General features: G+C 59.6%; 2 protein-coding genes and 1 long non-coding RNA gene across 7 annotated transcripts in view; 1 reads left to right on the forward strand and 2 right to left on the reverse strand.

The window, feature by feature from the left end:
- SMARCD3 (SWI/SNF related, matrix associated, actin dependent regulator of chromatin, subfamily d, member 3) overlaps positions 1–21,114 on the forward strand; it is a 30,453-nt gene extending 9,339 nt beyond the window's left edge. Inside the window, exons 1-13 of one of the 3 annotated variants that reach the window (XM_047763893.1) lie at positions 11,232–11,725; positions 14,543–14,754; positions 16,426–16,468; positions 17,253–17,375; positions 17,516–17,638; positions 17,889–17,984; positions 18,114–18,215; positions 18,422–18,583; positions 19,697–19,794; positions 19,966–20,101; positions 20,402–20,524; positions 20,642–20,743; positions 20,940–21,114. In XM_047763893.1, the coding sequence (XP_047619849.1) occupies positions 11,648–11,725; positions 14,543–14,754; positions 16,426–16,468; positions 17,253–17,375; positions 17,516–17,638; positions 17,889–17,984; positions 18,114–18,215; positions 18,422–18,583; positions 19,697–19,794; positions 19,966–20,101; positions 20,402–20,524; positions 20,642–20,743; positions 20,940–20,993 (1,452 nt within the window). In that variant the 5' untranslated portion in view covers positions 11,232–11,647 and the 3' untranslated portion in view covers positions 20,994–21,114. Of the gene's footprint in view, positions 1–11,231; positions 11,726–12,061; positions 12,761–14,542; positions 14,755–16,425; positions 16,469–17,252; positions 17,376–17,515; positions 17,639–17,888; positions 17,985–18,113; positions 18,216–18,421; positions 18,584–19,696; positions 19,795–19,965; positions 20,102–20,401; positions 20,525–20,641; positions 20,744–20,939 lie in introns of those variants that run through there. The other 2 variants (XM_047763895.1, XM_047763894.1) reach the window with 2 other exon arrangements.
- Positions 19,326–20,530, reverse strand: LOC125117810 (uncharacterized). Its single transcript, XR_007132730.1, has 2 exons — positions 20,396–20,530; positions 19,326–20,182 (listed from the first exon to the last, which is right to left on the reverse strand). It is a non-coding gene; the product is annotated as an uncharacterized LOC125117810 (long non-coding RNA).
- A 121-nt stretch (positions 21,115–21,235) lies between the features above and the next one.
- On the reverse strand, positions 21,236–27,090 carry CHPF2 (chondroitin polymerizing factor 2). 3 transcript variants are annotated; one of them, XM_047763891.1, is made up of 5 exons: positions 26,997–27,090; positions 25,345–26,380; positions 24,097–24,661; positions 23,497–23,679; positions 21,236–22,697 (listed from the first exon to the last, which is right to left on the reverse strand). In XM_047763891.1, the coding sequence occupies exons 2-5, from the start codon at positions 25,605–25,607 to the stop codon at positions 21,390–21,392; spliced, it is 2,319 nt and encodes a 772-aa protein (XP_047619847.1). In that variant the 5' UTR covers positions 25,608–26,380; positions 26,997–27,090; the 3' UTR covers positions 21,236–21,389. The 3 variants fall into 3 exon arrangements, with proteins under 3 accessions (XP_047619847.1, XP_047619846.1, XP_047619848.1); XM_047763890.1 differs by lacking the exon at positions 26,997–27,090 and having other exon boundaries at positions 25,345–26,990; XM_047763892.1 differs by lacking the exons at positions 23,497–23,679; positions 26,997–27,090 and having other exon boundaries at positions 25,345–26,990.
- Between the last annotated feature and the right edge of the window lie 671 nt (positions 27,091–27,761).

Here is a 27,761-nt window from a genome sequence, read left to right on the forward strand (position 1 = left end):
CAGAGAAGTGCTGCTAATGGAAAGGGCCGAGGCTCTTGGAGGTTCCCTCTCTCCACGTGTCTGAGTTTCAAACCCAGAGCAGTGGCCGCTGAGGGAATCCAGGGCGCTTCTTTATGCTTTATTTATTTAAATGCTTTTTTTTTTTCCCACCACACCTGTGGCATATGGAAGTTCCTGGGGTAGGGGTTGAATCAGAGCTGCAGCTAGGGTCTACACCACAGCAACAGCCACATCAGATCTGAGCCACACCTGTGACCTGCACCACAGGTCAGCTTGCGGCAATGCTGATCCTTAACCCACTGAGTGAGGCCAGGGATCGAACCCACATCCTCACGGACACTATCCTGGGTTCCTAACCTGCGGAGCAACAATGGGAACTGCAATTCAGGGTGCTTTTAACAACCAACAGGGGAGCAGTCAGATGGGGAGCAGAAAAGAATATTGACCTTGAGATCAGAACATGGGTGTTTGACCCTTTCAACACCAGTCAGGCTCTGAGTCAGTCATTAACCTTGGGTTCCTCATCTTTAAAATGGGTCCATTAGTACCATCCACCCCTTTAACTTCCTGGGATGTTGAAAGAACCAAGTTATATTATGAATATTGAACAGTTTGTTAGGCTCTTAAGCTCCGTAAAGACATAGGTGTTAATTTGGAGGCTTTTGACAAAGTCTCTCCTAGTATCTTCAGTCTGACACATGCACTTGGCCTGAATGCAGTGGTGTGCTGAGCATTTAACAGCTAACTCTTGACGGGGTGGGAAGGGGGAGCTGAAATCTGATTCGCATCATTTGCTCATTTCCATGGTATAAATACTCCCACCGTAGCTGATTTTAAACTACCAACATGACACTCCAGCATATCCCTGGATATTAGTAGCATTGAATGTATCTGCTGCCAATCAAAGACCAATCCCAAAGGGTATGGATCATTTGGCAAGAGGGCTTTGTCCTGGTGCCTCTTTCCATGAAGGCTTGGATGAGGACAGAAGGTTATTGTCACTGGATTTATGAAAGATGCCCAGCTGGACAGGATGGTAAATATACTAGATAAGAAAATTGAGATCCAAAAGCTCTCAAGCTGGAATAACGGGCTAGTTCTCACAAGATGAATATTCTTGAGTTCAAAAAGGCAACTCGACACGTGTAGGCTGGGGATGTGTTTTGGCATCATCAAAAGGAGAAAGAGAATCAAGTTTTTAATGGACAGAAAGTTCAGGACAAGTCCAAAGAGGGATGTGTGCTTACCAAAGAGTGATGGATGCATTGATAACAATGGTAACTGGAGTTCCCACTGTGGCTCTGCAGGTTAAGAACCTGACTAGTATCCATGAGGATTCAGGTTCGATCTCTGGCTTCGCTCAGTGGGTTAAAGAACCAGCATTACCACAAGGTGTGGCATAGGTCACAGATGTGGCTCGGATCCGCGTTCCTGTGGCGGTGGGGTAGGTTGGCAGCTTCAGCTCCAATTTGACCCCTAGCCTGGGAACGTCCATATGCTGCAGGTGCGGCCCTAAAAAAAATAATTTAATTAATAACAGCAGTAACTTCATTAGTCCTCTATGACTTAAAGAGCATTTTCACCTGTGTCCTCTCGTTTCTCTTTTGCTGTTCACAGTAACGCAGGGAGGGGGCGAGATGATGCGATGCCCATTTTGAAAGATGAAGAGACTGAGGCTCAGAGACCTTGGCCCTCTTGCCCTCCTGTCAGTAGGTGGAATAAAGACTCAAACTCAGGTCTTCTGGCCCAGGTTGTGCCCTGTGTTGGGCTCATCGGCACATTGTTCTGAGGGCCCCGCATTGAGTGGCTTTGGGAAAACCAGGGGATGTGAGGGCGGAGGCCGAGTGACACAGAGGAGAGGGAAGAGCAGTGTCATTTGCTGGAGCTGCCATAACCAAACAGCCAGACTGGGGGCTTTAACAGTGGAGACGGGTTTTCTTACATCCTGGAGGCTGCAAGTCTGAGCTCAAGAGGAGGGCAGCTCTGGCGCCCTCTGAGGGCTGGGAGGCAAGGATCCCTCCAGGCCTCTCTCCTTGGAGTGTAGACGGGTGTTTTCCACCCGGGTCCCCTCACACTGTCTCCCCTCTGTGTGTGTCTGGCTTCGGGTCCTGACTCCCCAGTTTTATGACACCTGTCATACTGGATTAGGGCCACACTAGAGAGCTACCTCATCTGAACCTGATTAGCTCCAAATAAGATCATGTTCTGGGAGTTCCTGCTGTGGCTCAGTGGGCTAGAACCTAACGTATCATCCATGAGGATGTGGGATCAATCCCTGGCCCTGCTCAGTGGATTAAGGATCTGGTGTTCCCGTGGGCTGTGGTGTAGGCCAGCAGCTGTAGCTCCCATTCAACACCCCCCACCTCCCGCCCTGAACTTCCATGTGCCACAGGTGGGGCCGGAAAAAGAAAAAAAAAATCTGGAGTTCCCACCCTGGCACAGAGGAAACGACTCCAACTAGGAACCATGCGGTTGCATGTTCAATTCCTGGCCTCGCTCTGTGGGTTAAGGATCCGTCATTGCCGTGAGCTGTGGTGTAGGTCGCAGATGCGGCTCGCATCCTGCATTGCTGTGGCTGTGGCGTAGACCGTGGGCTACAGCTCTGATTCGACCCCTAGCCTGGGAACTTCCATATGCTGCAGGTGTAGCCCTAAAAAGACAGAAAAAAAAATCGTATTCTGAAGTGTTGGAGGTTCGGACTCCAACAAATTAATGGGGGTGGGGAGGACACGCCATTAAACAGGTAACAGAGGGACTTTGATAGCTGCCTTCGGAATTTGGAGTCAGGTTCACGGAGGAGGGAGAGCAGGAGCTCTAGTGGCCACACCCCCAGGAAGAAGCGGGGTGGGGACTGGCCTTGCTCTGTGGGTTAAGGATCCTGCGTTGTTGCGGCTGTGATGTAGGCCGGCAGCTGCAGCTCAGATTGGACCCCTAGCCTGCGAACCTCCATGTCACGGGTGCAGCCCTAAAAAGACCAAAAAAAGAAAAAAAAGTTTGCAGAAACCAGGAGTGGTGCGCCAAGCGGGTCCAGACCCTGAGCCCACCCCACCGGTTGCCTCCCCGAGACCCCTCCACGGTGAGTCTTCATGAGGCCGCTTGGTTCTTGCCACAGCTATTTGAGTCGCAGAGACTTCCAGGGTATTCTGTGTGGGGACATGGGAGCCCGGCTTTGACCATGAAATCCTTGATCATAGGCAGGTCTCACAGGCCACCTCCTCTCAATCCTACTGTTTTCGCCTGGGTCCCCAGGAAACCCACAGCCCTCTGCTCGTGGACGGAGACGTCTGCCTTTTGCTCAGGTCATTTCTCCTCCACGTCTTAGGCCAGATCAGACCCTCTGAGTTCTCCAGACCTATGGGCATTGAGTGATACCAGGAAGGCGGGACGAGGTGGCCCTGAGGTTGCCTATGGCCTGTGGCCAGGGAACCACGTTCCCAGAGGAAGCACCCGGGGTGGCTCCCGGAAGACAGGGTGGCGTGCCGATGATGCGCCATCCATGTGCGTGGGTCCCGCCCGGGAGTTCATGGACGCACACCTGTGTGTCCATCTGTCTGGCCAGGAGAAGCCCCTGGACACCAGCTGCTCCACCCACAGGAGCAGGGAGCCCGGGCTCGTTCAGAGTTTAACTAGGATTCATTTTTTGGCCAAAAGGTAATTCTTACTCAGGAACGAATGTAACATCCCCCAACACACTGGCATCGATTTTAGACAACTTGATGGCAAATTCTTCTAGAATTTATATTCCCCGGATTTGAAACAATCTGCTTGAGATTTGGGGGAGAATATTTTAAAAGGTAATTGAGAGTAATTCAGCTGAAATATGCAGGCCTCTGGGGATCTTGATTTCCTTCTTTCAAAAACAGGTGTTTGGGGAAGGTGGAGGGTGCATGCGTGCGTGCCTGTGTGTGTGTGTGTGTGTGTGTGTGTGTGTGTGTGTGTAGAGAGAGAGAGAATTTTCCCTAGCAGGCAGGCACTCCGTGAGGGGGCATCGGAAAGCAGCTTGAGGTGGAAGAGAGAACCCAGGGACCCTGAGGTTGGGATCCGCAGTCCCAGCCCCAGCCCATAACAGCACAGCCACACTGGTAGGTGACACAGCTTCTTAGAGCCTCCTTTGCCTTGTCTTTAGAATGGGACTCCCAGCACCTCCCCCCCCCCGCCCCCCGACAGGGTCTGTGTCAGAGCTAGACAGGGTCAGGTGTGCAGAAGGGCTTGTGCAACAGCCAGGTCCCACACCTGAGATGACGGCGTTGTTGTGAATCCTACGAAACGCGAGCACAGATGGTCACACCAGGCAGCGTTCGGCAGCGCGCTGCACATCTGGAGTAGACTGGGAGGGGTGCTGTTTACCTGCACCTTTGCGGTATGGGGGTCTCTACCATGTGCCAGATACGTGGGGTTTATCCCTGAGCAAGACACAAAGGCCCCTGCCTTTAGGAGCTTACATTCTAACGGGGGACAGAGAAGTGAAACTAACATCCTAAGGAGCCGGTGTAGGAGGGAGGAGGGCGTGCGGGCTGTGGGAGAAAATCCAGCAGAAGGAAAGAGACCAGGAGCGTGGCGGGGAGGGGAGGCAGTGGCTTCTAATAGGGTGGACAGATAGTGCCCCGTTGAGGGGGACAGTTGAGCAAGGACTTTAGGGAGGCAACAGGGTAAGCTGGAAGAAGAGCCTTCCCAGCGGAGGGAACCACAGGCCCCAGGCCCCAAGGGTGGTGCGTGCCTGGAGTTGCTGAAGAACCACGGGGAGGCCAGAGGCTGAGGCAGAGAGAAGAGTGAGGGGGATACAGGAGGTAGGACCCAGAGGGAGCCGGGGGCGGGGTGGGCAGTGGGACTGGAATGGGACGGGGTGGGGGCTCTTGGGAGGGTTTCCGAGCAGAAGTGACGCCATCTGACTCACTTTCTTAAAGGACCACTCTGGTTGCATGTTGAGACTTAGACGGTTTGGGGCCAGAGTGGAAGCAGGCTATCCATTTTTCCTGGACTGGCCAGGCCGGTAGCCGTGGAGAGGTGGGAAGGGATGGAATTCTGGATCCAAAGCCAAGAGGACTTGCTTTCTGATGTGGGATGGGAGAAAAAGACAGGGTTCCAGGATGGTGTCAAGGTCGTGGGCCTGAGCAAATGGAAGAAGGGTGAGGACTGTGGGTGGGAGCCAAGCTTGGGGCAGGTGAGCGTGTCTATCAAAGACCCAGGTGGAACTGACAGGCTGTGGATAGACAGCTGGGTCCGAGTCTGAGGACTGGGAGAGAAGACGGGGCTGGAGGAAAACTCTGGGCGCTGTCAGCACATAGATGGTACTTAAAACTCTGCGAGTGGGTGATGGACGCCATCTCCAAGGAATGAGTGTAGAGCAGTGACGAGGATCCAGGACTGGCCCCGAGACACCCCACTTCAAGAGGGAAGGCCAGCCAAGGAGACTGACAAGGGGCCCCCAGGGCTGCAAGAGGAAAACCCGGAGAGGGAAGTGTCCTGGGAGCCAAGGGAAGGGTCTTTAAAAGAGGAGAGAGTAGCCCATCGCGGGGGATGCTGTGGCCGGTGGAGTAAGACGATGCCTGAGAATGGATGGCTCTGGGGAGTCATTGGTGGGCCTGATGGGAGTGTTTTGGGGGAGCAGGGGGATGAGCACCTGGAGGGATCGGCATTCAGGGAGAGCTGACTCAGCAAACTGTAGACCACTCTTTCGAGAACTGTTGCTGCGACCGGGAGGCAAGCAATGGGAGAAGCAGGTGATATGAGTGTTTTTCAGCTAGGGAAGGTGACTTTAGCCTGCTGCTGGGAGTCCTCGGGGAGAGAGAACAAGGCTCATGATGGGATGGTGTGGGAGAGAGCCGCCCGCGAGGGAGGGGGGGGCGAGAGTCCTGCGCGAGGGCACGGCCAGCTTTCGATCAAGCAGAAGATTCAGCAGTGGGATGGGGGAGAGAGTGGCCCGGAGGTGGCAGGAGGCGGTGGGAATCTCTCAAAGTTCTTCAGAAGCTTTCTTCAGAAGCTTTCTCAGGGATGTGAGAAGCAGGGGCCTCAGCTGGGTGACAAGGGGGAGGAGTTGGAGGCTGGAGGAGGGAGATGTGGAAAACTCCAGAAACGGGCTGGGAGCCGGAAAGGTCGCGAATGGTCTAGGGACAAAGTGAGAGGGCAGGTGCAGCAAGATGAGACCAGTCGAAGTCTGATCTCCAGAAATGACTGTGAGACCTGTCAGGGTGGTTGTGTGTCTCTCCAGCCACATTCAGGTCCTAGGGTGCGAGGGAGGGTTGCTGAAGCTGGGTTTAACTCTTTAGTGAGAGAGTCAAGAGTAGATGCCAGCCCGAGTTCCCTAGCGGCTCAGCAGATTAAGGATCTGGCATTGTCACTGCTGTGGCATGGGTTTGCTCCCTGGCCCAGGAACTCCTGCATGCCGCAGATGCAGCCAGAAAAGAAAAAAAAAAAAAAAAAAAGTGCCCTTCCAGACCCTTGCCTCCTAATGGAGTTAAAGACACCTGGGGGTCGGGCCCATGTGCTGCTTCGATGGCTATTTAACTCTACCTTCTACTTCCCGCTGCCGCTTGGCTTAATCTCCCTAAAACCTCTTTAAGGAAGTACAGGCGAATCTGTTTTCTTCACTCAGGTGACACCCCAGACCTGAGCAGACAGTGATTCACAGAAATCCCTCTGACCACCCGGTCAGAGCAGTAGCGGCAGAGGGCCTCAGAAGCTTCCTGGGGTCGGGGGTGAGATGCCGGCCACCGGGAGGGAGATGCTGGTCAGGAGGGAGCCCTGAGCTCGGCGCAAAGAGGAGAGGACTCAGAAGGGCTGGGGTGGGGCCCCCATCTGCCAAGAAGGAGGATGGCTGGGGTCTGGGAGTCCTGGGGGGCCTGGGGTCTCAGGGCTCAAGTGGGGCAGGTGTGATGGGGGGATGGGTGCGGTTTCCCAGGCAGATGGAGTGAGGTTCATTCCTATGCTCCCAGAAGCAGGGGAGGGAGGCTTGCTTCATTATCCTGAGACCACACCTCCCTCCTGCTTTTGCCCCTGAATCTAGCCAGACAGGCCAGTGTTGGTCCAGAGCTAGGATGGTTCTGTGGACACCTACCTCCCCCACCCCGGCAGAGCCAAGCCCTGGGTCCTACCCGCTAGGTTATAGCCCCCATCAGGATCCCACAGAAACAGCATCCCACAGACCAACCCCTTCCTCACCAGAATGGGGTTTTGCACAGCGCCACTGCCACCTGCTTAATGGTGGCCGTGAGGGCCATGAGAGAAAACTGGCTGCGAATCCAGAATGGGTCTTCCTTCTGGGCCCCAGAGGGCCAGCTCCTCACTCCCTGAGAAGCAGGCAGGTATAGTGACTTGCCCAAGGTCACGCAATGATTTTGGCATCCTACCTTTTCTTTGGCTTTTTTTTTTCCTTCTATCATATGTCTCTCTTGCGTGTGTTTGACAAACTGACACAGAAAGCCAAAGTCACATAGAGCCAGCCCCTGTGATAGGAACAGAGGGTGTCCTGGCAAAGAAACATTCTTATACAAAGAGGGAGGTGCCCAGCACTGCTCTGGCCAGGGGAGAGCTGTGGGGGTAGCCAGGATGAGGGGAGGACTTTGCCAGAATGCCCCTGGCCCTGTCTGCCAGTGTCCTGACTGCTGGCTGGAGGAAGCCCCTCACTCAAGGTGGGGTTAAGGTGCAGACTCCCCTCCACCCACCCCTGGGGGCTGGGCCTGGCCCCAAGATCTAGTGGGGAGGGGCGGGCAGACCTTGGACTTGGGCCAGGCTGGTAAGCCGGGTCAGAGCTGCCTCAGGGCCCCCTGGTCTGCTCTGGGGTTTAGTGACCAGATGAGAAGGGGGGGGGGCTGGGGTTGGGGATGGGCCAGGGCAGAGAAATTGGGAGTCCTTGGCCTGAAAGCTCCAGGTGGTCTCACTTCACACACACACACACACACACACACACACACACACACACACACACACACACACACGCAGCCTGCCATGGTAATTTCATCCCACCAAAGGAAGGCTTTATTGCTGGGGATACAGGGAAAGGGGGCAGCGGAAAGAGGTCTCTCCCTCCAGTCTGACTTCCTTTGTTCCTCCCTAGCCTTCCTCCCGCTCCCCTTCCCGCTTCCCTCCTCTCCTAGCCTCCTTTTTCTATTCTCCCTCCCTCCTTCCCTCCCCTCCTCCTCCCCCTCCCCCCTTCCCCCCCAGCCGTGTCCCCGCCGTGGGACCTCCCCCGAAGGCGGGAGGGTGGGACTCCGGGCTGCGGCCCGGCCTCGGCGGCCATCCTCCCGCAGGGAAGGAGTTAAGTCTCTCCGCGGCATCCCTCCTCCCCGCGCCGCCTCCCCCCGCCGCCTTTGAGTCCCGCAGCTAGGCCCTGGGCTGACCTTCACCGCGAGGGAGGCCGCAGTGCGCATGCCCGGGCCGCCTCCGACCCGGCTCCCGCCGCTGCCCGGTTCCCGGGCGGGCGCGGGCGAGGGAGGGCAGCAGCGGGCCCGGACGTGCCCCTCGCTTGGGCGCCGTCGAGGGGGGGGCGCGCCGAGCTCGTCCCGCCGGCCGCGGCGCATCTCTCCCTGCGCGGGGAGAGGCGCTTTGCCATTTGGTGCTGGTGGTGCTTCGGCGAGGGAAGGAGAGATGGGGGGACGGCAGGGGGGACTCCGGCTCCGGGGCGGCCGCCCTCTGCCCGGACACGCGCGCGGCCGGCCCGGAGCGCGGCCTGGGCGGGTCGGCCGGGGCTAAGGGCCGAGTCGGGATCGGAGGAAGACCCCCTGCCCACTGGAATCGGGGCTTCCCCGCCTCCCTCTGACCGGCCCAGAGCCGGCGGCGTGGCACTGCCGGGAGGGAGCCCTTGTAGTGCTGAGCCGTTGGGGATCTCGGCCTTTGTGAGGTGGGAGTCCTGGCCTGGGACCTTTTGGTCTGAAGGCTCTCCTGTCGCACACCTAGAGTCGCCGCCTGCGGTAAAAGCAACTCGCAAACGTGCCTGCCGGCGGGGGGCCTTGCGCGCAGGGCTTGGAGTCGTGTGCAAATCCATGTGGCTCCTTGTCCCTCTGGCGTTTGCACTGGTGTGTGTGCCTGGGGCATGTATGCACGTAAGGATGTCTCTTAGAGATGGGGCTGCAGGGGGAGGCCCTGGCCCTGGTGGCCCAGGAGGGTGTCATTGGTGGGCTTGAGCGACACTCACCTGGGTACCACCAGAGCCCTTGGCATCTGTGATCTCCTCCACCACCCAGACCTTCTCCCTCACAAGTGCCCATCCACCTCCTCTGCTGTCTTTGCCCAAAAAGCCTCCCCAATACTTGAGAACTTTGAGCTTTACACAAAGCCTGAGGTGTCCGCCCCCATGCCAGCCCCCCAGAACCTCCCTGCTTGAAGCACCCACAGGGAGGGGGGTGCCCATGGTGACTCACACCTTCAGATAAGTGGCAGAGTATGAGCTCTGTCCACTGGCCCAATGGACTCCAGGTGGTTGCAGGTGTTAGTGGGCATTGGCCACATCTAGTGCAGGCATGGAGGGAGAATGGAACTTAAGAAACGCCCCAGACTTCGGGGGGCTGCAGCTTCTTTGGAAAACCAAATGTAACACACATGAAGCACAGGGCTCGTGAGACATTAGTCAGTAAAGGTGCAGAGAACGGAAAGATTTGTGCACAGGGGTGGGACCAGGGAAGGCTTGCTGGGGGAGGTGGGACTGAGTGCGGGCTTAAAGGATGAATGTGATGGGCAGAGGAACAATAGAAGGATTCCAGGTAAAAGAACAAGGAGAGCAGAGGCTTAGAAATGGGCCTGAGCAAAGGGTTTGGGGTGTTAGAGGGCAGGCTGGAGAAGTTATGTCCCCACAGTCATGGTCCACCCGTTCCCACCCCATAGGGCCCAGTCTCTGTGAGATGTGGTAGGAAGGGTATCTCTAGGTCCCCCGTTAAGCTGGGGGCAGCGGAGGGGCGTCCTGGACCACAGGCCCTCTCTAGCCTTTCAGGGGATGGAACAGTGGGCACTTAAATGGACAGTGATGGGCAGAAGCACAAGAGGCCCAAGAAAATCAGGCTGCAGGCCACAAAGACGCCCTTGCTGTATCCTGACCTTGGAAGGCATTCTGAAGGATTGAGGGTCAGGACCCCCAGATTAATTCTGGGTCTTCGGTATCTAACTTAACATAAAATTTTCAACAAATTCCCCAGGCACTGCCCCACCCTCACCTGGATACTGACAGTGCAGCCCCAGGAGGCCCATAAACTTGACCCCTCATGGTCCCAAAGCCTAAGGACTCTTTCTCCAGAAGGAGGAGAGAGGGGTGTGGCCTTGGGGCATGGGCGGGGCCAGAGCGCCCAGCCTGGGGAATCTCAGGGTTTGCCCCTCCCGTTTCCTGTCTCTCCTTCACCCCAGGGACTGCCAGCTCCCCCGACACCACCCTTTCTGAGGCTCCCTCGTAGCCCCCCCACCCCTGTTTTCTTCGGGGGGTCTTGAGGCTGGCCCTACCCTACCCGGCGCCCCAGCGCCTCTGGGTCCCTCCTGGGTCCCCCACCCCCACTCCACACCCCATTCCAAAGCCATCAGGTCCTGCTTGCCTCACTCTCTCCACCCACCCACCACCCATCCATCCCAGCTCCTTGCCTCCCCCCCCCCCCCAGTTTCCCTTCCTGTTCTCCGGAGTCTGATCCATCTCCCTCTTTCCGAAATACTTCCCCTATTGCCCTCACTTTCTCACATCGAGACAAAGACTCACATACCCCGAAATAGACTCCCACAGAGCTGGAGACACAGACCGTGTCCTGCCACACACGCACCCGCACGCGCGCGCCCGCACCGGAGGCTCCCGTGGAGGGAGGCACACAGAGAAGGCATTTGTCTGTGCACGCACGTAAACATCCACACCCACAGCCGCCGAGCTGTGCCCACACCAGGGTGCAGACACACACACGGCGGGTGAGACAAGGGCGCACACATCTGTGGACGCAGGGGGACACCGCCTCCCGGGGCACACCCACCACCGCCGCCTCGGTGCAGGGAAAGGCCTCCGCCGGGCTCCGGCTCCCCCCCCCCCCCACCCCCCGGCTTCCTTCCAGCGAATGTTTCCCTACTTGGCCTGCCAGGTCTCTGGGGAAAGGGCCTCAGAAATGCAGCAGGAGCCACTTGGGGGCAAAGTTGGAACGGACTGTTCCCTGCCTGGCCCTGCCGGCGAATTCCCTAACCGAGAAACTATTTGTGGCGAGAGGCCGGGTGGCCGGCGAGCCCCCCGCCACCTCCCCTCGCGTCCCCTCCCCGCGCCGCCTCCCCGCGGCCCTCGGGCGGCCTCGGGCTGCAGTGCCGCTGCCCAGCGCCCGGGAGCCGGGCCGGCCGGCGCGCCTCGCCGCTTATCTGCGCTGTTTGGCCGGCGAGGGTTGGAAAGGCAGGCTTTTCTGTCCCCGCCGAGTCAACAGGCAGACCCCGGGCCGCCGGACTATTTCTGTCTTATCAGTGCAGGAATGCGGCAGCCGCGGCGGCGGCGGCGGCGGCGGCGGCGGCGGCGGGCGGGCGGCGGCGGCGTGGGCCGTGGGCCGTCAGGGCAGCCCTGAAGGGGCCCCCTCCCCACTCCGCTCGAGTAGAAGTGTGAGAGAGCCCAGCAGGACTCAGAGGGGAGAGTTGGAGGAAAAAAAAAGGCAGAAAAGGGAAAGAAAGAGGAAGAGAGAGAGAGAGAGTGAGAGGAGCCGCTGAGCCCACCCCGATGGCCGCGGACGAAGTTGCCGGAGGGGCGCGCAAAGCCACGAAAAGCAAACTTTTTGAGTTTCTGGTCCATGGGGTGGTGAGTGGGGGAAAGTTAGCGGGGGAGGGTGAGCGAGCTGGCGCAGGCTGAATGGAGGGATGGTCGGGAGGGGCCGGGAGGGGGCTCCCGCTCTCCCACCCCTCCAGCGCCAGCGCCGCCGCGGCCCGAGGCCCAGCCCCGGGACTGTGCGCCCTGGCACCCGAACACGTCGTCAGGCGGCTGGCTGGGGATGGGTGCCCGGGCGGGGATGGGAGGCGTTTGCATGGGCTCTTGTCAGGGGCTGGGGGTGGGACTTGGGGACCGTACCCCCCAAGTGGGGGGGTCCCCTCTCTACCAGACGTGTTGTCTTGCGTTTTTTTTTTTTCCTTGGGGGCCCAGGTGTTACCCCTGCCCTGGGGGTGGGGGTGGGGACCTGGCATCAGCTGGGCTGGGCTCGCTGTTCATCCGTTGGGATAGTGTCTCTCTGTGTCTCAGGAGCAAGGAGCAGGTGACCCTGGAGGCACTGTGAGCGGGAAGCTCTGAGGCTGAACCACCTCTGCATCCCGGCAGGAGGGCTCTGGGGCTTTGCCTATGGCCTCTGCCACCAGGGCCAGAGAGAGGCCCTCTCTAGGGACAGACCCCAAGTTAAGGGGTCTAAGGCTCCCTTGGGGGTCTCGGCCACCAGAAGCTGATGTCCTTAATGCCTCAAAGGTGTGAAGGGAGGGCTGGAATCCGGGACATGAGGCCTAGAGAGCAAAGGGGCAGGGCACACCGTCCTGCCACAGGCAGGCTTGGAAGGCCCACAGGGAGCCCAGGGGACCTGAGGGGACAGGAACAGGCTGGAAGGGCTGTGGAATAGGAGAGGCGGGGGCTCTGGGCTTGGGATGGGTGCTGGTGCTGGAGCCGGGTGGAGAGGAAGCAGTCAGGTTTACTATGGCCAAATTTGGTTGTGGCTCCAAGGAAGACACATTCTCAGTGAGAGAGGCCAGAGTCCCTAGAATTTTGGCTCTTCGCGTGAGTTGCTGATCCCTGGTGACTGGCCCGGCACTCTGGGGGCTCTGGAAGCCTCCCTCTCAGGGCCTCTGCAGCAGATCAGTGAGTACCACTGGCCTTGGGAAGTGGGAGAGCAGCTGACAGGGTAAAGGGACTTCCCCGAGGCAGCCGGTCCTCCAGCCCCTGGGACCTCTGGGCTAACTTCCAAGGGGACCCCATGTTGGTCAGCCTAGTGACCAGTCCTAACCTGCCTTTGGGGGCGTCCCTTTAGAAAACCCCCTCCAGGAGGGAGACAGACTATACACGTGGATTTTTTCTTTCTTTCTTTCTTTCTTTTTTTTTTTTAGTTGACCAACTTAGAGCTTTGGTTCTTAGGTGGCTGGGAGCCCCAGTGTGCCACTCCAGTGCCCTGTCTGTGCTGATGGGGAATGGCTGGCCTGGGCTCCATTCTGGGCTGCCACCCTGGAGGTGTGAGTGACAGGGTCAGGTGGGGCGGGGGAGGCAGACGCATGGACGGGCAGGGACAGCTGGCTGGCTGGGGGTTAGGGTTAGACATAGTGCAGGGCAGGAGGGACAGGAGGCAGGAGTGGCATTCAGAATTGGGATTCACCAAGCTCAGGGTCAGGGCTCTCCTTGTTCCTGGGAGCAGCTGCGCCCCTGGGGGTGAAGTGGGCAGTGCTTAAACAGGAACAGGGTCTGCAGCCACTGCTCCCTAATCTCCTTCCCGCTGTCCTTGTCCCAGACCCCCTCCCACCCACCCTCCCTCCTTCCACTTTACAGCCCCTCTGGGCCTCCCCAACCCCTCTTCTGGAATCTGGACAGGTGGGGTTTGAAAAGTCTGTGGGACACTTCACTCAATGAATTTGATGTCATCTACAGCCTGGCTGAGTACCCAGGTCCTGGCAAGGGAATGCACCTGCCTCATCTCCCTCTCCTTAGCCCCTCTGAACCCAGACCTTGGACCTCACAGGGTCTGGTGGGAAGTAGAGGCGGCGTGTAGGATGGGCCATCTCTGATGATTTGGGTGGGCAGGAAGGGAGAGAAGGGTAGCAGAGTCAATGCTGCTGCTTTTGACCTGCGGGAGCTCTCTGCACAGCCCTCCTCCCCGCTGAGCTTCAGCCCCCAACCCCCCCCCATCGGAGACTCCCGGTGAGGTCTGATGTCAGCCGCTGGTGGCCACCAGCCCCACCTCCAGCCTTGGCTGTGGGAGCAAATTATGGGGGTGGCCTAAGTCAGTGAAGCCTCTGCCTGTGGAGCCTTGGACTCAGAGGAGGGGGGTGGGGATTGGGGCTGAGGGGTCCTGAGCAGGGGTAGAAATGGGAAGGCTGAGCTCAAGGTAGGACGGCCCAGGAAATGGACTGGGAATAGGGGCAGCAGAAGGCCGAGCAGGGAGCCCGGCCCCTAAACTGAATGAAGCGGCAGAGAGCTCGCCGCTGCCTTCACGTCAAGTGCTGCGTGACCTTGGCTAGGCTGCTTTTCTCCTTGAGCCGCAGTTGCCTCATCTGTCAAGTGGGGATGGAAGGCCCCGCTCAGTCTGTCTTGCAGAGGAGCGTGTGGATGTGAACATCCTTTGTAAAGGTTGAAAGGCGCCATTAATATTCATTTTCGCGGCACCTTCCGCAAACCCGAGCCTGGCAGTGCCCTGTGCAGATGCCTGGCTTCAGTTAGCTTCCTGCAGCGAGACGCAAAGCCCCCTCCGCCAAAGCCGCGCGGTTCCGGCGCCCCTGCCCCTCCCACCCCTCGCTCACGCCGTCGGCATCAGGGTCACGGGTCGGGGGGCTCGGGGTGGGGGAGACGCACGCAGCTCACGGCGCCTGGAGCCGGGGCCCTGGTCTGACCCGCGGGCGCCCGTTTCTGCTTCCCCCCCGCCCCACGCCTCCCCAGCGCCCCGGGATGCCGTCTGGAGCCCGGATGCCCCACCAGGGGGCGCCCATGGGCCCCCCGGGCTCCCCGTACATGGGCAGCCCCGCCGTACGACCCGGCCTGGCCCCCGCGGGCATGGAGCCCGCCCGCAAGCGAGCAGCGCCCCCGCCCGGCCAGAGCCAGGCCCAGAGCCAGGGCCAGCCGGTGCCCACCGCCCCCGCGCGGAGCCGCAGGTAAGTGGGACCCAGCGCCGAGGGGGCGGGCCGCCGGACCCGCAGGGAAGGGGTGGGCGGGGAGCCGGATTGGAAGAGGGGGGAGGAGTGATCGGCAGGGGACAGGCGTCCTGGGTGGGGTGCCCTCTCGGGAGGTGGGCTGAGGGGGCACTGGTCCGATTCCTTTGTGTGCCCACCGTAGAGACAGGCTGCGGCCGTCACGCCCTTCCTCCTTGTCACCTGCTCTGTGCCTCTCTCCACCCCTTGTCCCCAGGCTCTGGGTGATGCTTCAGGCTGTGGGGTGGAGGCGGGGCTGACTGAGGGCAGAGCTTTAGAGACCGCTTCTTGGTGTGGTTGTCCAATGCGCCTTCCTCAGAGTCCCCGGCCTGACTGTTGAAAAGCCCACTCCAGATCTTCTTCATCTGAATTAAGGGTGGAGCCGGGGAATGTGCCCTTTGGATGGGCAGTCTCTGCCCGGGGGTGCTCTCAGGTGATTCTTAGGCACGCGAACGTTGGAGAGGTGCCATAATCTGCCCTCTGGACCACATCTGCCCCCAAACCACCAAGGACCAGCCTGTTTCCTTGTCTGAGCCAGCTGGTGGCACCCCAAAAGCCCCTGCTGGTGCCTGGCAAGAGAGATACCCCTCTGGGTTTCACTATTAAGCCAAACACACATGCTTCCCTTTGCACACCAGATGGAGTCCTATAAAAGGCACAATATGGATTTTACCTCATTATTAAATATTTTTTACTTATCGAGGAAAATTCACCCTCTATAGGAATCTTATGATGAGTTCTGTTGCAGAGTGAGTCGTTCCTTTATACAGTAAGAAAAAGTCCCTGATTTAGCTCGTATAAATGAAGAGTTTTACCTAATGTGTTCAGGACAACTCAGACCTTTAATGAAAGCTGCTTGTCCCGCCTTAGAATTGATTTGGGGACAGGTAGGGGCAGGGGTGGAGAACACCACACGGGGGCAGTATGCAGCCATCCTCTAGGCTGGGTTCTAATTTCTACTCGCCAAGGATTTTCTGAGGTGCTTTTGGGAGTCAGGAACAGCTAGTGGATCAAGAGGTGACCAAGTCCCAGCCGCTACTGCAGGTGCAGCCCACAGCTACACCCGACAGGAGACACCCAAACCCACTCCCTCTGCATACCCATGGGTGTGTCCCTGGGCACCCCCTGCCCATCAGGGTCCCCTTCAAAGCCCAGGGTGACAGAGATGCAAGTCCTTGCCAGCTTTACACCATCCCTTCCTGCTCCAGGGATGGGGCAGGGGGCCGGCTCCCCTCCCTCTGAGCTCAGGCCACCTTGGACTGTGCACCCCTGCTTAGCAGAAAAGGAAAGTCCTCAGAATCCAACCTCCCTCTCCTCTGACCTCCCCCCTCCCCAGCTGCCCCCAAGCACTTCTGCAGCTCCCCTACCACCAGCCCCTTCTGAGTCTAATTTCTCTGGCCCCGCGGATGTGGTGGAGCAGAAAAGGGGCTCCTGGGCTAGAGAAAGGACGGGGTCACCTCTGCTCCCTATGAGAGGACAGAGCACCAGTGCTGCACACCACCATCGTAGCCCCTTGGGCAGGCTGTGGGAACCCCAGCCAGGCAGGCTGAGATGTCGGGATAATTTAGCAGGTGGCCTCGTTACTCCCAGATCTGTCGTCATGGTAACGTGGTTTTTTCTTTAAAAAATGTACAGTGCCAAGAGGAGGAAGATGGCTGACAAAATCCTCCCTCAAAGGGTGAGTGCCTTTCACAGCAGCCCCCAGCCACCCCCCACCCTTTGCTGCTCCGCCCTCCTTCCCCCCTCCCCTCCCCCCCGGGCCTCCTCCCCTCCCCCCTCAGGAGCAGATCTTCAGCGTCACAATCACTTTCACTTTTTGTTTAAAAAGCTAATTAAGAAGTGAGGCTCTCCAGGCCAGAGGGAGGGGGTGGGGCGAAGGGAAGAAGCCGAGCCATAGGGGGCAGGATACTGGGTCTGGGGTGCAGTGGATTGAATGCCAGCGGTGTGAAGACATAAAGGCATGAGACAAAGAGGGGATGAGAGCTCAGGGATCAGAGGCTGGCAAGGGGAGTGAAGGGAACAGAAGCTGGCCAGGAGACCCGGGCATCATAAGAGGACCCAGGCTGAGTTGGGCATGGACTTAGCGTGCTTGAGACATCAGGTGGAGCAACTGGGTGAGGTGACAGGGTAGAGGCAGGCAGCGACTTCCCCTGTCTCAGGGAGCCCAGGACCCAAGGGGAGCCCAGAGGCCGGAGGACCAGTGAAAGGACAGGATGAAGAGGTGGAGCCCTTGCTGGGCTCTGTGGTCTCTCCGGCGTGTGCCCCACATGATGAAATGCACGACTCTTTCTAGCGGGAGAAGCAGTTTTTATCCCTACGTGTCAAGCCCCTGGGGAGAGGTCTCCCGGCCTCTCAAACTTCCACCCCCGAACCAGGCGCTCCCCGCCACTCTCTGTCCTGGGACCACCTGACACCTGCAAGGTTGGCTGAGCCCCTGGTTCCCTGCCTTGCTCTTCTTCCAGATCCGCGAGCTGGTCCCAGAGTCCCAGGCTTACATGGACCTCCTGGCGTTTGAGAGGAAACTGGATCAAACCATCATGCGGAAGCGGGTGGACATCCAGGAGGCTCTGAAGAGGCCAATGAAGGTGTCTTGGTTCGGGGGCGGGAAGAGGGCACTGAGTCCTATTCCCAGAGCAGAGAAGCGGGCTGGCCCTGGCACGGGGCGTGGGGGGGGGGGCAGGGAGCCCCCAGCATTCCCTCTGTACTACACTCTTTATTTCTACAGCAAAAGCGGAAGCTACGTCTTTATATCTCCAATACTTTTAACCCTGCGAAGCCTGATGCAGAGGATTCGGATGGCAGCATAGCCTCCTGGGAGCTGCGGGTGGAGGGGAAGCTCCTGGATGACGTACGTCCTGGCCCAGGTCTCTCCAGGTGTCCTGGGGTGGGTATGGGGCTGAGCTGAGGCCAGGCCCAGACGTTTGCCCGGAGGGTTAGGGTGACAGCCCTGGCCAGGGGTGGGGGGGTCTGGAGAGACCTCTGGTGCCGAGGCCTGCTGCTAACTGTGCTGCCCTCCCCGACCAGCCCCCCCCCCACTCCCAACGCGCTCCACCCCCGCGCTCCCTGTTCCGTCCCCACGGTCCGTTCCTCTCCCACAGCCCAGCAAGCAGAAGCGGAAGTTCTCGTCCTTCTTCAAGAGTTTGGTCATTGAGCTGGACAAAGACCTCTATGGCCCTGACAACCACCTGGTGGAGGTGAGACCCAAACCCCTTCTGCCCTTGAACAGCCTCCCCCCCTGCAGACCACGGTCCCACCGGCCGCAGCCTGGGATCAGGGAGCCCCAGTGGGCCTGTGAGGTGACCCAGTTCTCCTCTCCGGGACAGTGGCACAGGACACCCACAACTCAGGAGACGGACGGGTTCCAGGTGAAGAGGCCGGGGGACCTGAGTGTGCGCTGCACGCTGCTCCTCATGCTGGACTACCAGGTCCATGTCCCCAGACACCCCAGCCCCCTCCCGGGACAGGGGGACCAGACAGGGGGACCCCAGGCTCCTCCCACCTCCCACCCCCGCTCCGAAAGCATGTTTCCACGGAGCCCGACCACCACATCCCCCCCTACGTCCCAAGCTGCCTGGCCCTGCGCTCCCTCCACGCCCGCCTTTGTCTAACTTGCATGGTCACCTTTCCCCAGCCCCCCCAGTTCAAACTGGATCCCCGCCTGGCCCGGCTGCTGGGGCTGCACACGCAGAGCCGCTCAGCCATTGTCCAGGCCCTGTGGCAGTACGTGAAGACCAACAGGCTGCAGGACTCTCACGACAAGGAGTACATCAACGGGGACAAGTATTTCCAGCAGGTACCCTCTCTCTCGAACCCAGGGCCACGGGGAGCAGGCAGTTTCCGGGAGGGGAAGTGCCTCCACTAAGGTAACAGCACCTCTCCCCTCCTGACTGCATCAGAAACAGTAAACAGTCCTGGTGCAGCTGCCAGAGCCAGAGTCCAGGCTCTTCCTCGCCCCGCTCCGTGCCACAGCCATCTTAGCCCACCCAGGCTGGGGAATCGAAGCCCTGCGAGTCCAGCAGCTTTGGGGAGCATATCCTCGGTACTTGGAGTGAGGATCCCCAGGTTCCAGTCTTGGCTCCGGACTCTGGATAAATGACTTCGCTATTTTGAGCCTTATTCCTTCTCTTACAGTAAGGAGGGTGTTGACAAACTGCTGTGGAAGTGACCTGACAAAATTCTACCAAAGTGGAGATGATCATTAACAATAATTTTTATTTACTTATTTTAAATTTAATTTATTTATTTTTATATTTTTACTCTTTAGGGCCGCACCCACAGCATATGGAGGTTCCCAGGCTAGGGGTCAAATCAGAGCTACAGCCGCCGGCCTACACCACAGCCACAGCAACGCAGGATCCGAGCCGCATCTGCAACCTGCACCACAGCTCACGGCAATGCCAGTTCCTTAACCCACGGAGCAAGGCCAGGGATCGAACCTGCAACCTCATGGTTCCTAGTCAGATTTGTTCCCGCGGTGCCTTGATGGGAACCCCAACAATAATTTTTAAAGAAAAACAGCAGATAAACCTGAGTAGTAAAAATAAAGTCAGTGTTTATTGAGCACTTACCATGTGCCAGGCACTGGTCCGAGCCCGTTATGTGTGCTGACTCTAACCTCACAGCCACCCCGTGAGATGGGCGCTATTATCATCCCCTTTCTAGAGATGAAGAAACTGAGGCCCGAGGTGTTGGGTAAGTTGCTCAGCTGCACAGGAAGTGGTGGAAGCAGGATTTCTACCCAGGCCAGCAGCCCAGGCCTTGGCGCTGTCAACCATGCGCTGCATGGACCCGCCCCACTGGCAGCCCCTGCCCAGCCCCGTGGGCTCTGGCTTCCCCAGGCCTTTTCAAAAGGGAATGTGTGCTCTTCCAAACATGCGGCAGGAGTGATCTCTCTCTCCTACTTCAGATTTTTGATTGTCCCCGGCTGAAGTTTTCTGAGATCCCCCAGCGCCTCACAGCTCTGCTGTTGCCCCCTGACCCCATTGTCATCAACCATGTCATCAGGTGAGGCCCCAGTTTGCTCTCAGAACAGGGAGTCATTGCAGGGGCGGAGGCGGGGGGGGAGGGGGGGGCCTGGCCTCCCAGTCCCTCCCGCTGCCTCCCACTCGGGGCCCCTTCCCTCCCCTTGGCCTCTGTGGGGCAGCAAGGACACCAAGGGCTGGACTTCCCTGGCAGCGTGGACCCGTCAGACCAGAAGAAGACAGCGTGCTACGACATTGACGTGGAGGTAGAGGAGCCACTGAAGGGACAGATGAGCAGCTTCCTCCTGTCCACAGCCAACCAGCAGGAGATCAGCGCTCTGGACAGTAAGGTGGGGCCAGAGCCCAGAGCTGGAGTGGGACATCAACCCCAAAATGACACAAGCACAGACAAAACAGACGAGAACACGGGCCTATGGAGAGAAGAAGGGGAGGTGGGCCTTCCCTTGCTACTTGGAGCTCTGCCCACCCCCCCTTCCCTGGGACTGCAGAGGCCCAGTCCAGCCCCAGGGGACCTGAGGGACAGCCCTTCAAAGGAAGAGCAGCAAACCCCTCCCCCCGCCTCCCTTCCCCCTCCCATCCTCGCCCACATCAGCAAGGCCAGGTGAAAGCATCTGTCTTTCTACCTGTAGATCCACGAGACGATTGAGTCCATAAACCAGCTCAAGATCCAGAGGGACTTCATGCTAAGCTTCTCCAGAGACCCCAAAGGCTACATCCAAGACCTCCTCCGCTCCCAGAGCCGGGACCTCAAGGTGAAGGGGACTCAGGGAGCACTGGATGGAAGACAAGCACATTGGGAAGACAGTAAACGTTGTGCCCAGGGGCTGGAGGGGATCCGGGCTCAGGGCTGACCCGCTGCTCCCTCCCAGGTGATGACAGACGTGGCAGGCAACCCTGAGGAGGAGCGGCGGGCTGAGTTCTACCACCAGCCCTGGTCCCAGGAAGCTGTCAGCCGCTACTTCTACTGCAAGGTGAGGAGGGCCCGGGACACCTCCAGCCGCACCCTCCCCCACTCCCTGCTCAGCCTCTACAGCCACTCCACCCTCCTCGTCACCACGCAGGGGAGGCTCCCTGCTCCCCCTGCGCCTCCAGGGCCGGGGTTGGGGGGGGGTGGTCCTGTCACTCACCCGGAACACGGTAACCCGGCTCCTGCTCCCCTCTCTAAAGATCCAGCAGCGCAGGCAGGAGCTGGAGCAGTCGCTGGTTGTGCGCAACACCTAGGAGCCCTGGGCACGAGCGCTGCTGTGGGCCCCTGGGCCCCTGCCCTGTCACCTCGGGCACTGCCGTCACTCCTGATGCCTTGCGGCCGAGGTGGGGACCGGATTAAAGGTCATTCATCTGATGGCACTGGTGTGGTCACTGGCAACTGGGGAGGGAGGAGGAAGGGGCAGGCCGTGGGTCCCTCTGGGCAGTTCCTCACCCCTCCCGCAGAGCCGCCTCACTCCATTTGCCCTAGACCTAAAAACGGTTTGGCAGAAGACACTTTTAATAACATTTTCTTATTAAAAAAATACAGCAACAAGCTCTCCATCTGTCCGTCCATCTCGCCTGGCCTTCCCGGGGGCTGAGGCCGGAAAGGGAACTAGGTGGCTGGCGGTGGCGGGGCCCCGGGGTGGACTAGGTGCTGTTGGCCTGCTCCTGCTCAAACAGAGCCATGGCGAGCTGGGCGCGCCCCCCCAGCCCCTCCAGGTTGCTGAGGCGGCAGCGGTGGTAGAGTTCCTCGCTGAGCCGAGGGCTGCAGTCACGCAGGGAGAACTTCTGCACCAGCCCTGGCTCCACGGCCCGGAAAAGGTGGAGCCCTGAGAACCGGAGGAAAACATCCATCACCTCCAGCCCCTCCAGGGCTTCCTCCTCTTCCTGGCCTGCCAGTTCACCAGCCAGCCGGGCCCGGGCCGCCAGGTAGTCAGCATTGTAGAAGCAGCCCTCTGCCGAGGCCTGTCGGTCAAACCTGCCCCCTACGGGAGCCCCCCGCGAAGGGTCAGCGCCCGGAGGGGACGGGGGGTCAGGGCCAGCGCCCGGGGGCCCGGGGGGAGATCTCTGTGGTGCCAGGGCGGGGTTGAACTCCTGGAAGTGGACCGGGAAGAAGGCCTGCCAGCCAGAGATGGCATTCATGCGGCAGCGGTTGAGGACCTCGGGCCCGGGCCTGGTCCACACGGTGGTGAGGAAGAAGAGCGTGTCCACGGGGTGCTTCTTGGAGACCACGTCCATGAGCCGCACCTGGGAGGGGGCCTCCGCCCGCACGGCGAGCCAGGCCAGCCTTGTCCCGGGGTACCGTCGTTCTAACTCAGCCGCCGCAGCCTTCACCCCAAGAAACGGGTCCGGGGCCCCTCGGCCACCTTCCCGCGGCCCGTAGACCAGCAGCAGGGTGAGCAGTGCGTGCTCTCGGGGCTCCAGGACACTGGCCGCAAAGGCCTCGAGGAAGGCGGGGGCCGCCGTGGCTTCGGCCACCAGCAGTGGCAGCACCAGCTGCACACGGGTGGCCTCGGTGACGTAGGGCATAGGGAGGATTTCCACCCGGCTCAGGGGCCGCAGCAGGCTGACCCTGCGGGCCAGCGCCCGCCGGTGCCCGCGCTGCGTCACGGCCTCCAGCAGCAGGTCCAGGGTGTACTCCATGCCCCGCGCTGGGTCGAAGCGCCGGTAGCCGTTGAGCAGCCGCTGCTTCTGGAAGCGCAGGCGGGGCTGGTAGCGCCGATTCAGCTGCTCCAAAGCCGTCTCCACGGCGTCACCCACGTCCGCCCTGCTAGCCCCTTGCAGTGGGCACTTGGGTGCCCCGTCTGCACAGGAGAAGGTGTGCTGCTCCGTGAAGTAGTCCCAGCCCAGCACCTCAAACCGAGAGCGCGGCGTGAACGGGGCCGGGAGCCCGATGGGCCAGCTCAGCCCCGCCTCCCCCTCCGGGGTCAGCACGGTCAGGTTCCGGATCTGAGCCTAGGGTGGAGGGTGCGTGGTTAGGGCCCGGCCAGGGGGTCGGGCCTGACCCAGCTCCGGCGTCCTGAGCTCTGTCCTGACTCTATCAACCCTCCCTGAGGTGCCCCTCAGCCTGGCATTTCATTCCCTGTACTTGACGTTCTCGATCCCGAGAGACGCGGAAGGCGCGTGAGTCACACCCACCTTCCACACCTGCTACGGGAAGGACAAGGCGGGAGACGTGCAACCAACGAGGTGACAGCAGCCTGAAGCCGGAAGGCCGGCAGCCCTTCTCTCCCATCCCGAGGACTCAGATCCCCGTCACAAAGGGACCTGCCTTAGCTTGTGTTCCACTGCGGACAAACCCACGGTCAGCCAGAGGGTCCTTCTATCCTCTACCCTTGGACGTTTTAGAGACAGGACTAGAAGCCTCCTCAACGCGGGGGCATCAAAACTCCTCTGCCTAACACAGCAGCCAGCCTCGGCCCGCACAGTTCCCCTTTCAAGTGCGTCCAAGGCGAGCCAGGAGCTCTGATTCTTCTGCGACTGACCTGGACCCCCAAGAGCCCCTTCCCCCTGGAGTCGTTTTACTGTATCTCTGGCCACACCTGGGACCTGCCGAAATGCCCAGTTCCAGGGACGGAACTGGAGCGGCAGCAGTGACTATGCTGAATCCTTAGTCACTAGGCCAGGGAACTCCTGGAGTTGTCTGAAATTCAGGGCTAGTCAGCCTCCTCCCACCACGCCCAGCCTCCCCGCCAAGTCACGGGGAGCCGGACACCAGAAGCTCCCTCTGCCCTCGAGCCTGGCCCCCGCTCACCTGCAGCTGCTCTATCTCACTGTACGCCCGCTCCAGCTCCAGAGCACTGAAGCGTTTGTGGAGCCGGTACATGAGGGTTCCCTCGGAGACGGGGTGCACCGCGAAAGCACTCAGGAAAGCCGCGCTCCCCTCCTTCTCGGGATCCCTATTTTTGGCCAGTTCAAACGAGCGATACTGTTGTCCCTGGAGTGACCAATGAGACCAAGCAATGTCACACACGGAGGGCTGCCCGTCCCCACCACCCTTAACCACAGTCAACCTTCACACCTATTACTGCTGCTGCCACAGGAGCGGGAGGGAGCCCGTTCCCGTGTCCCCGCAACCGTGGCCTTACTCTCACCACCGGATTTGGGGAAAGAGAAGGTCAGATCGGCAACTACAGCTGCCGTGTTCTCTTTCTGGCTTTTGCTCAGAGGATCCCTGACAAGTCAGCACTTCTGACAGCTCCCGGGTTCTAGGACTGCCGGAGGTGAGCAAGGGCAAGCTAGAGGGGTGGCCGGGGGCTGGCCAGGGCAAAATGACAGCAGCACCCAGCCTGAAGACCAATCACTCGGTGACACTAACTTGCTGGGGACTAGGGTTGGGTTGAAAGGGCGTCACCTGGTGCTGTGAGACACAACCGATGCCCAGAGAGTCAATGAGGCAGCGGCCGAGCCACTCGTCGGGACGGGCGCTGAGAATGTCTCCTCGGCAGCCGTCCAGGTGTGGCCGCAATCGAAGCAGGAGGCTCCGTGACAACAAGTAGCCAAAGCCCCCGTGGCAGTACCGGGCCTGCTCGCCCGCGCCGATGAACTCCTCCGTCCGGCCCAAGTACAGGTCTTGGTTGATACTGAGGTGGCCGGCAAGGGCTGCCAGGCGGGGGGCCTGCACATACGTGTCGTCCTGCATGATGAAGAACCAGTCGTAGTCGGCCCCGAAGTGCGTGTGAAGGTGGCGCAGGGTCTCGGACATGAGCCAGGCTGGCCGCTCGTCCCCATGAGACACCACCTGCATCCCCGCCGGGGGGCGGGCCCCTCGCTGCCCCGTGAAGTAGAGTAACCGGGGGAAGTGGTGGGCCACCGTGCGGTTCACAGCCACAGCCAGAGTGGACAGCGTAGCCCGAGAAGTCAGGACAGCCACGAGCAACCGCTCCCGAGAGCCCAGCTCCGTCTGGATGTACCGAGTCCTGTAGAGAGCAGAGAAGGAGAGTGTGCCAGGGATCAGCTCCCTAATCTTGGGGAACCCAGCTTGTGCAGCGTCCACATCCCCCTAGAATTAGTGAGTTGGAGTTAAGAGAGGAGGAATTCCTGTCGTGGCTCAGCGGTTAATGAACCTGACTAGCATTCATGAGGACACGGGTTTGATCCCTGGCCTCACGCAGTGGGTTAAGGATCTGGCGTTGCCATGAGCTGGGGTGTAGGTTGCAGACGCAGCTCAGATCCCGCGTTGCTGTGGCTGTGGTGTAGGCCGGCAGCTGTAGCTCCGATTGGACCTCTAGCCTGGGAACCTCCATGTGCTGTAGGTGTGGCCCTAAAAAGCAAAAAAAAAAAAAAAAAGGAAAGAGAAGGGAGAGACCTCCTCTTCAATATTAATGAGCTTTTGGAGTGAGCATCCACTGATCTGAGGAGAGGCTTACCAAGGCTGGATGCAACTCCTACCCTGGGTAAGAATACCTGGCCACTAACTTAACACCAATGGGTGACACTTTCTCAGACCTGAGGGGGAGGGAAAAACTGGAACCAACCATGATGGATCATAAGGCGAAGAACTGCTTCAAGGAGCCTAACAATGATCCCCAGTGAAAGCAGAGGGGAGAACTGAGAATGACCCTAAATTGGAATCTGGGGATTATACACGCACCGCTCTCACCTGAGCACCTTCTTGTACGGCTTGTTGGGATCCCTGTAATAGGGGACAATCCGGGGTTTGAAGTCTTCATCACTTTGGTCGAGCTGAGTTCTTGAGTCTGGATGCTGGGGCCCTCCTGGTTCCCCCACAGCCTCAACACAGGGGTCTTCTCCCTCCCCCTGGATCCAGGAAACCCGCAAGAGGCTCAGGCTGCACCCCAGTGACAGCCCTAGGATAAGGGGCAGTGCTGGTCGCAGCAGAGCCAGTAGGGAGCTCAGTCGCATGGCGGTGGTTATTGGGCACCAGGCGGGTAGTGGGCCCACAATTTTAACTAGGGAACCTGGGGTCAATGAGGTCAAGAAGACAACAAGGCGTGTTTGCTTCCAGGCCTAGCATCCCCAGGAAAGGTCTCTTTGTCAAGGTACCGGATGTAACCTTCAGCCCAAATGGTAATAAACATTAGAATCAATTTTATCCACTAAGGGGATTATGGTCTGTCTTCCAATAGAAAGGGGACGAAACAAAACCCAATCCTAACCCCCAAAGAAGGACTACGTATATCTGCAGACTGGATCTCAATCAGAAGACAGCAGCAACTGATAAAGAGAAGGCTGGGGGGAAAAGCACCGGCTCCATCAAAACAAGAGCCCCCAACTCTGGAGGAACCTAACTCCACAGGCTTTTCCCCAAGAGCGCCTGGCTGGGGCACGTTTCTCACTCAATTTCCTGAAGGGGCTGCTGGCTGGCTGCTGAAGACTGGCACAGAGATGGGGTCAGGGCCGCTACTCTCTACTCCTGAGAGTCAAGGCAACAGCTGGCTAGGATCGCCCCTCCCCGTCAGGAGCGGTCAGGAGCCACTGGCATGGCGCAGGCAAGTTCTGCCCACCTAACCGAGGTGGATGGACACGGTGACTCAGCACTGAGAGCCTCTCCGAGGAGCACAACCGCTGATGGAGGCGTTTTTCAGGGCGCCCCTGTCTGACTCCCAGCTGCCAAGCGGCTGCTGCTGCCCACCATCCTCTGAGCGGCGATGGGAGGCAAATGACAGTAACTCCGGCTGTGAAAGAAAGATCCCGCGTCTGGTTTTCCCAGGGCCCCAGGCACTCAAACCAAGCTAAACCCAGAGGCGAGAAGCGGCTCGCGACGGCGCAGGGATCCTGCGAAGGCAAACGGAGGCTCGGCCGGCTTCCGGTGGGGCTGTGCTCACGCCCGGCGCCCCGTCTACCTCTCAGCACTCAAAGACCAATTCTAGTCCCAGAGAGAAGGCCCAAAGCGAGTTTCAGCCGTTAGGCTCACAACAGAGAGAAAACGGGCTGCGTCACCGAGCTGCCGCGGAGGGGCAGGGGGACTCAGTTTGTTCGGGCAGCGGGCATGGAGATCGCGGCGGGGAGAGGAGGGGGAAACCCTCGTTCTCAGGCCCGTCAGTGGGGGCAAAAGCCCCGCCCGCGCCAGTGGGCGAAGGACAACGAGGGACAGCCCGAGGCCCACGGCGGGGAGGCCCCGGCAGCCGGGCCAGGGGCCGCGGGGAAGGATGACGGGCACCCGGGTGTGGCGGCCGCGGCCGGCCGCGTCGCGGGGAGCGGGGCCGAGGGCGTGGGGCTGGGACCTGCTCTTTCCCTCCGGAGCCGCGCCCCGGACGCCTCTCGCAGGGGGGAAGGGAAGGGGAAACAGACCCCAGTGCCCGGCCGAGGCGCCGGCTCCGCCGCTGCAGCCGCTGCCACCTCACAGCCCGGCCCGCTCCTTCCTCTTCCGCTGCTGTCAGGCCCGGTCTCTATGGTAACCGCATCCGGCGCCCGCTCCGCCGCCGCCCTCTCTATGGTCGCCCCGCCCCCTCGGCGCGCGGCCCCGCCCGGGGTGACGTGGTGGTCCCGCCCGCCGCCCGCGCCCCAGGAGCGGAAGTGCCTCCCGCAGCCGCTAGTCCGAGTGAACCCAGCCTGGACCCAAAGGTGACCCAAATCTTCAACCTCCACTGTCTTCTAGAAAAAAACCACTCTCCTCCTCGATGAGCGCGCTTCTTCTGCCTCCTTGACGCCTTCTGCCAAAGGGCTTTCGAACCCCATCTCCCGTCCAGTTATTTCAGAAATGTTGGTGATTTGCCTGCTAAATCCCAGCTCATCGTCATGAGTGCAGTAGACAAGTGGTAGTCGAGAGGGCCGTGGTTCCTGCCCCCAGAGACCTGAGTGCTGAGGGAGACGGGCGCGAAACACACATTGACAAAAAAAAATGTATGTAGGTAGGTAGGTAGGTGGAAGCCACAAACTGTCATTGCAGAAAAGTACAGTCAGTGGGAAAATATGAAGGAAGAATTAGATTGAGAATTTGGGACTGCCGCGATCCAAAGATTTGGTAAGTTTCCCAGACAAAAAGTGAAAAGTTTTCCAGGCAAAGAGCAGAGCCCAGCAGGCCCTGCAGGAGGAAAGAGGTTGGCCCCAAGAATG

The sequence above is a fragment of the Phacochoerus africanus genome, chromosome 16 (genome assembly GCF_016906955.1).
Source record: "Phacochoerus africanus isolate WHEZ1 chromosome 16, ROS_Pafr_v1, whole genome shotgun sequence".
Classification (NCBI taxonomy): domain Eukaryota; kingdom Metazoa; phylum Chordata; class Mammalia; order Artiodactyla; family Suidae; genus Phacochoerus; species Phacochoerus africanus.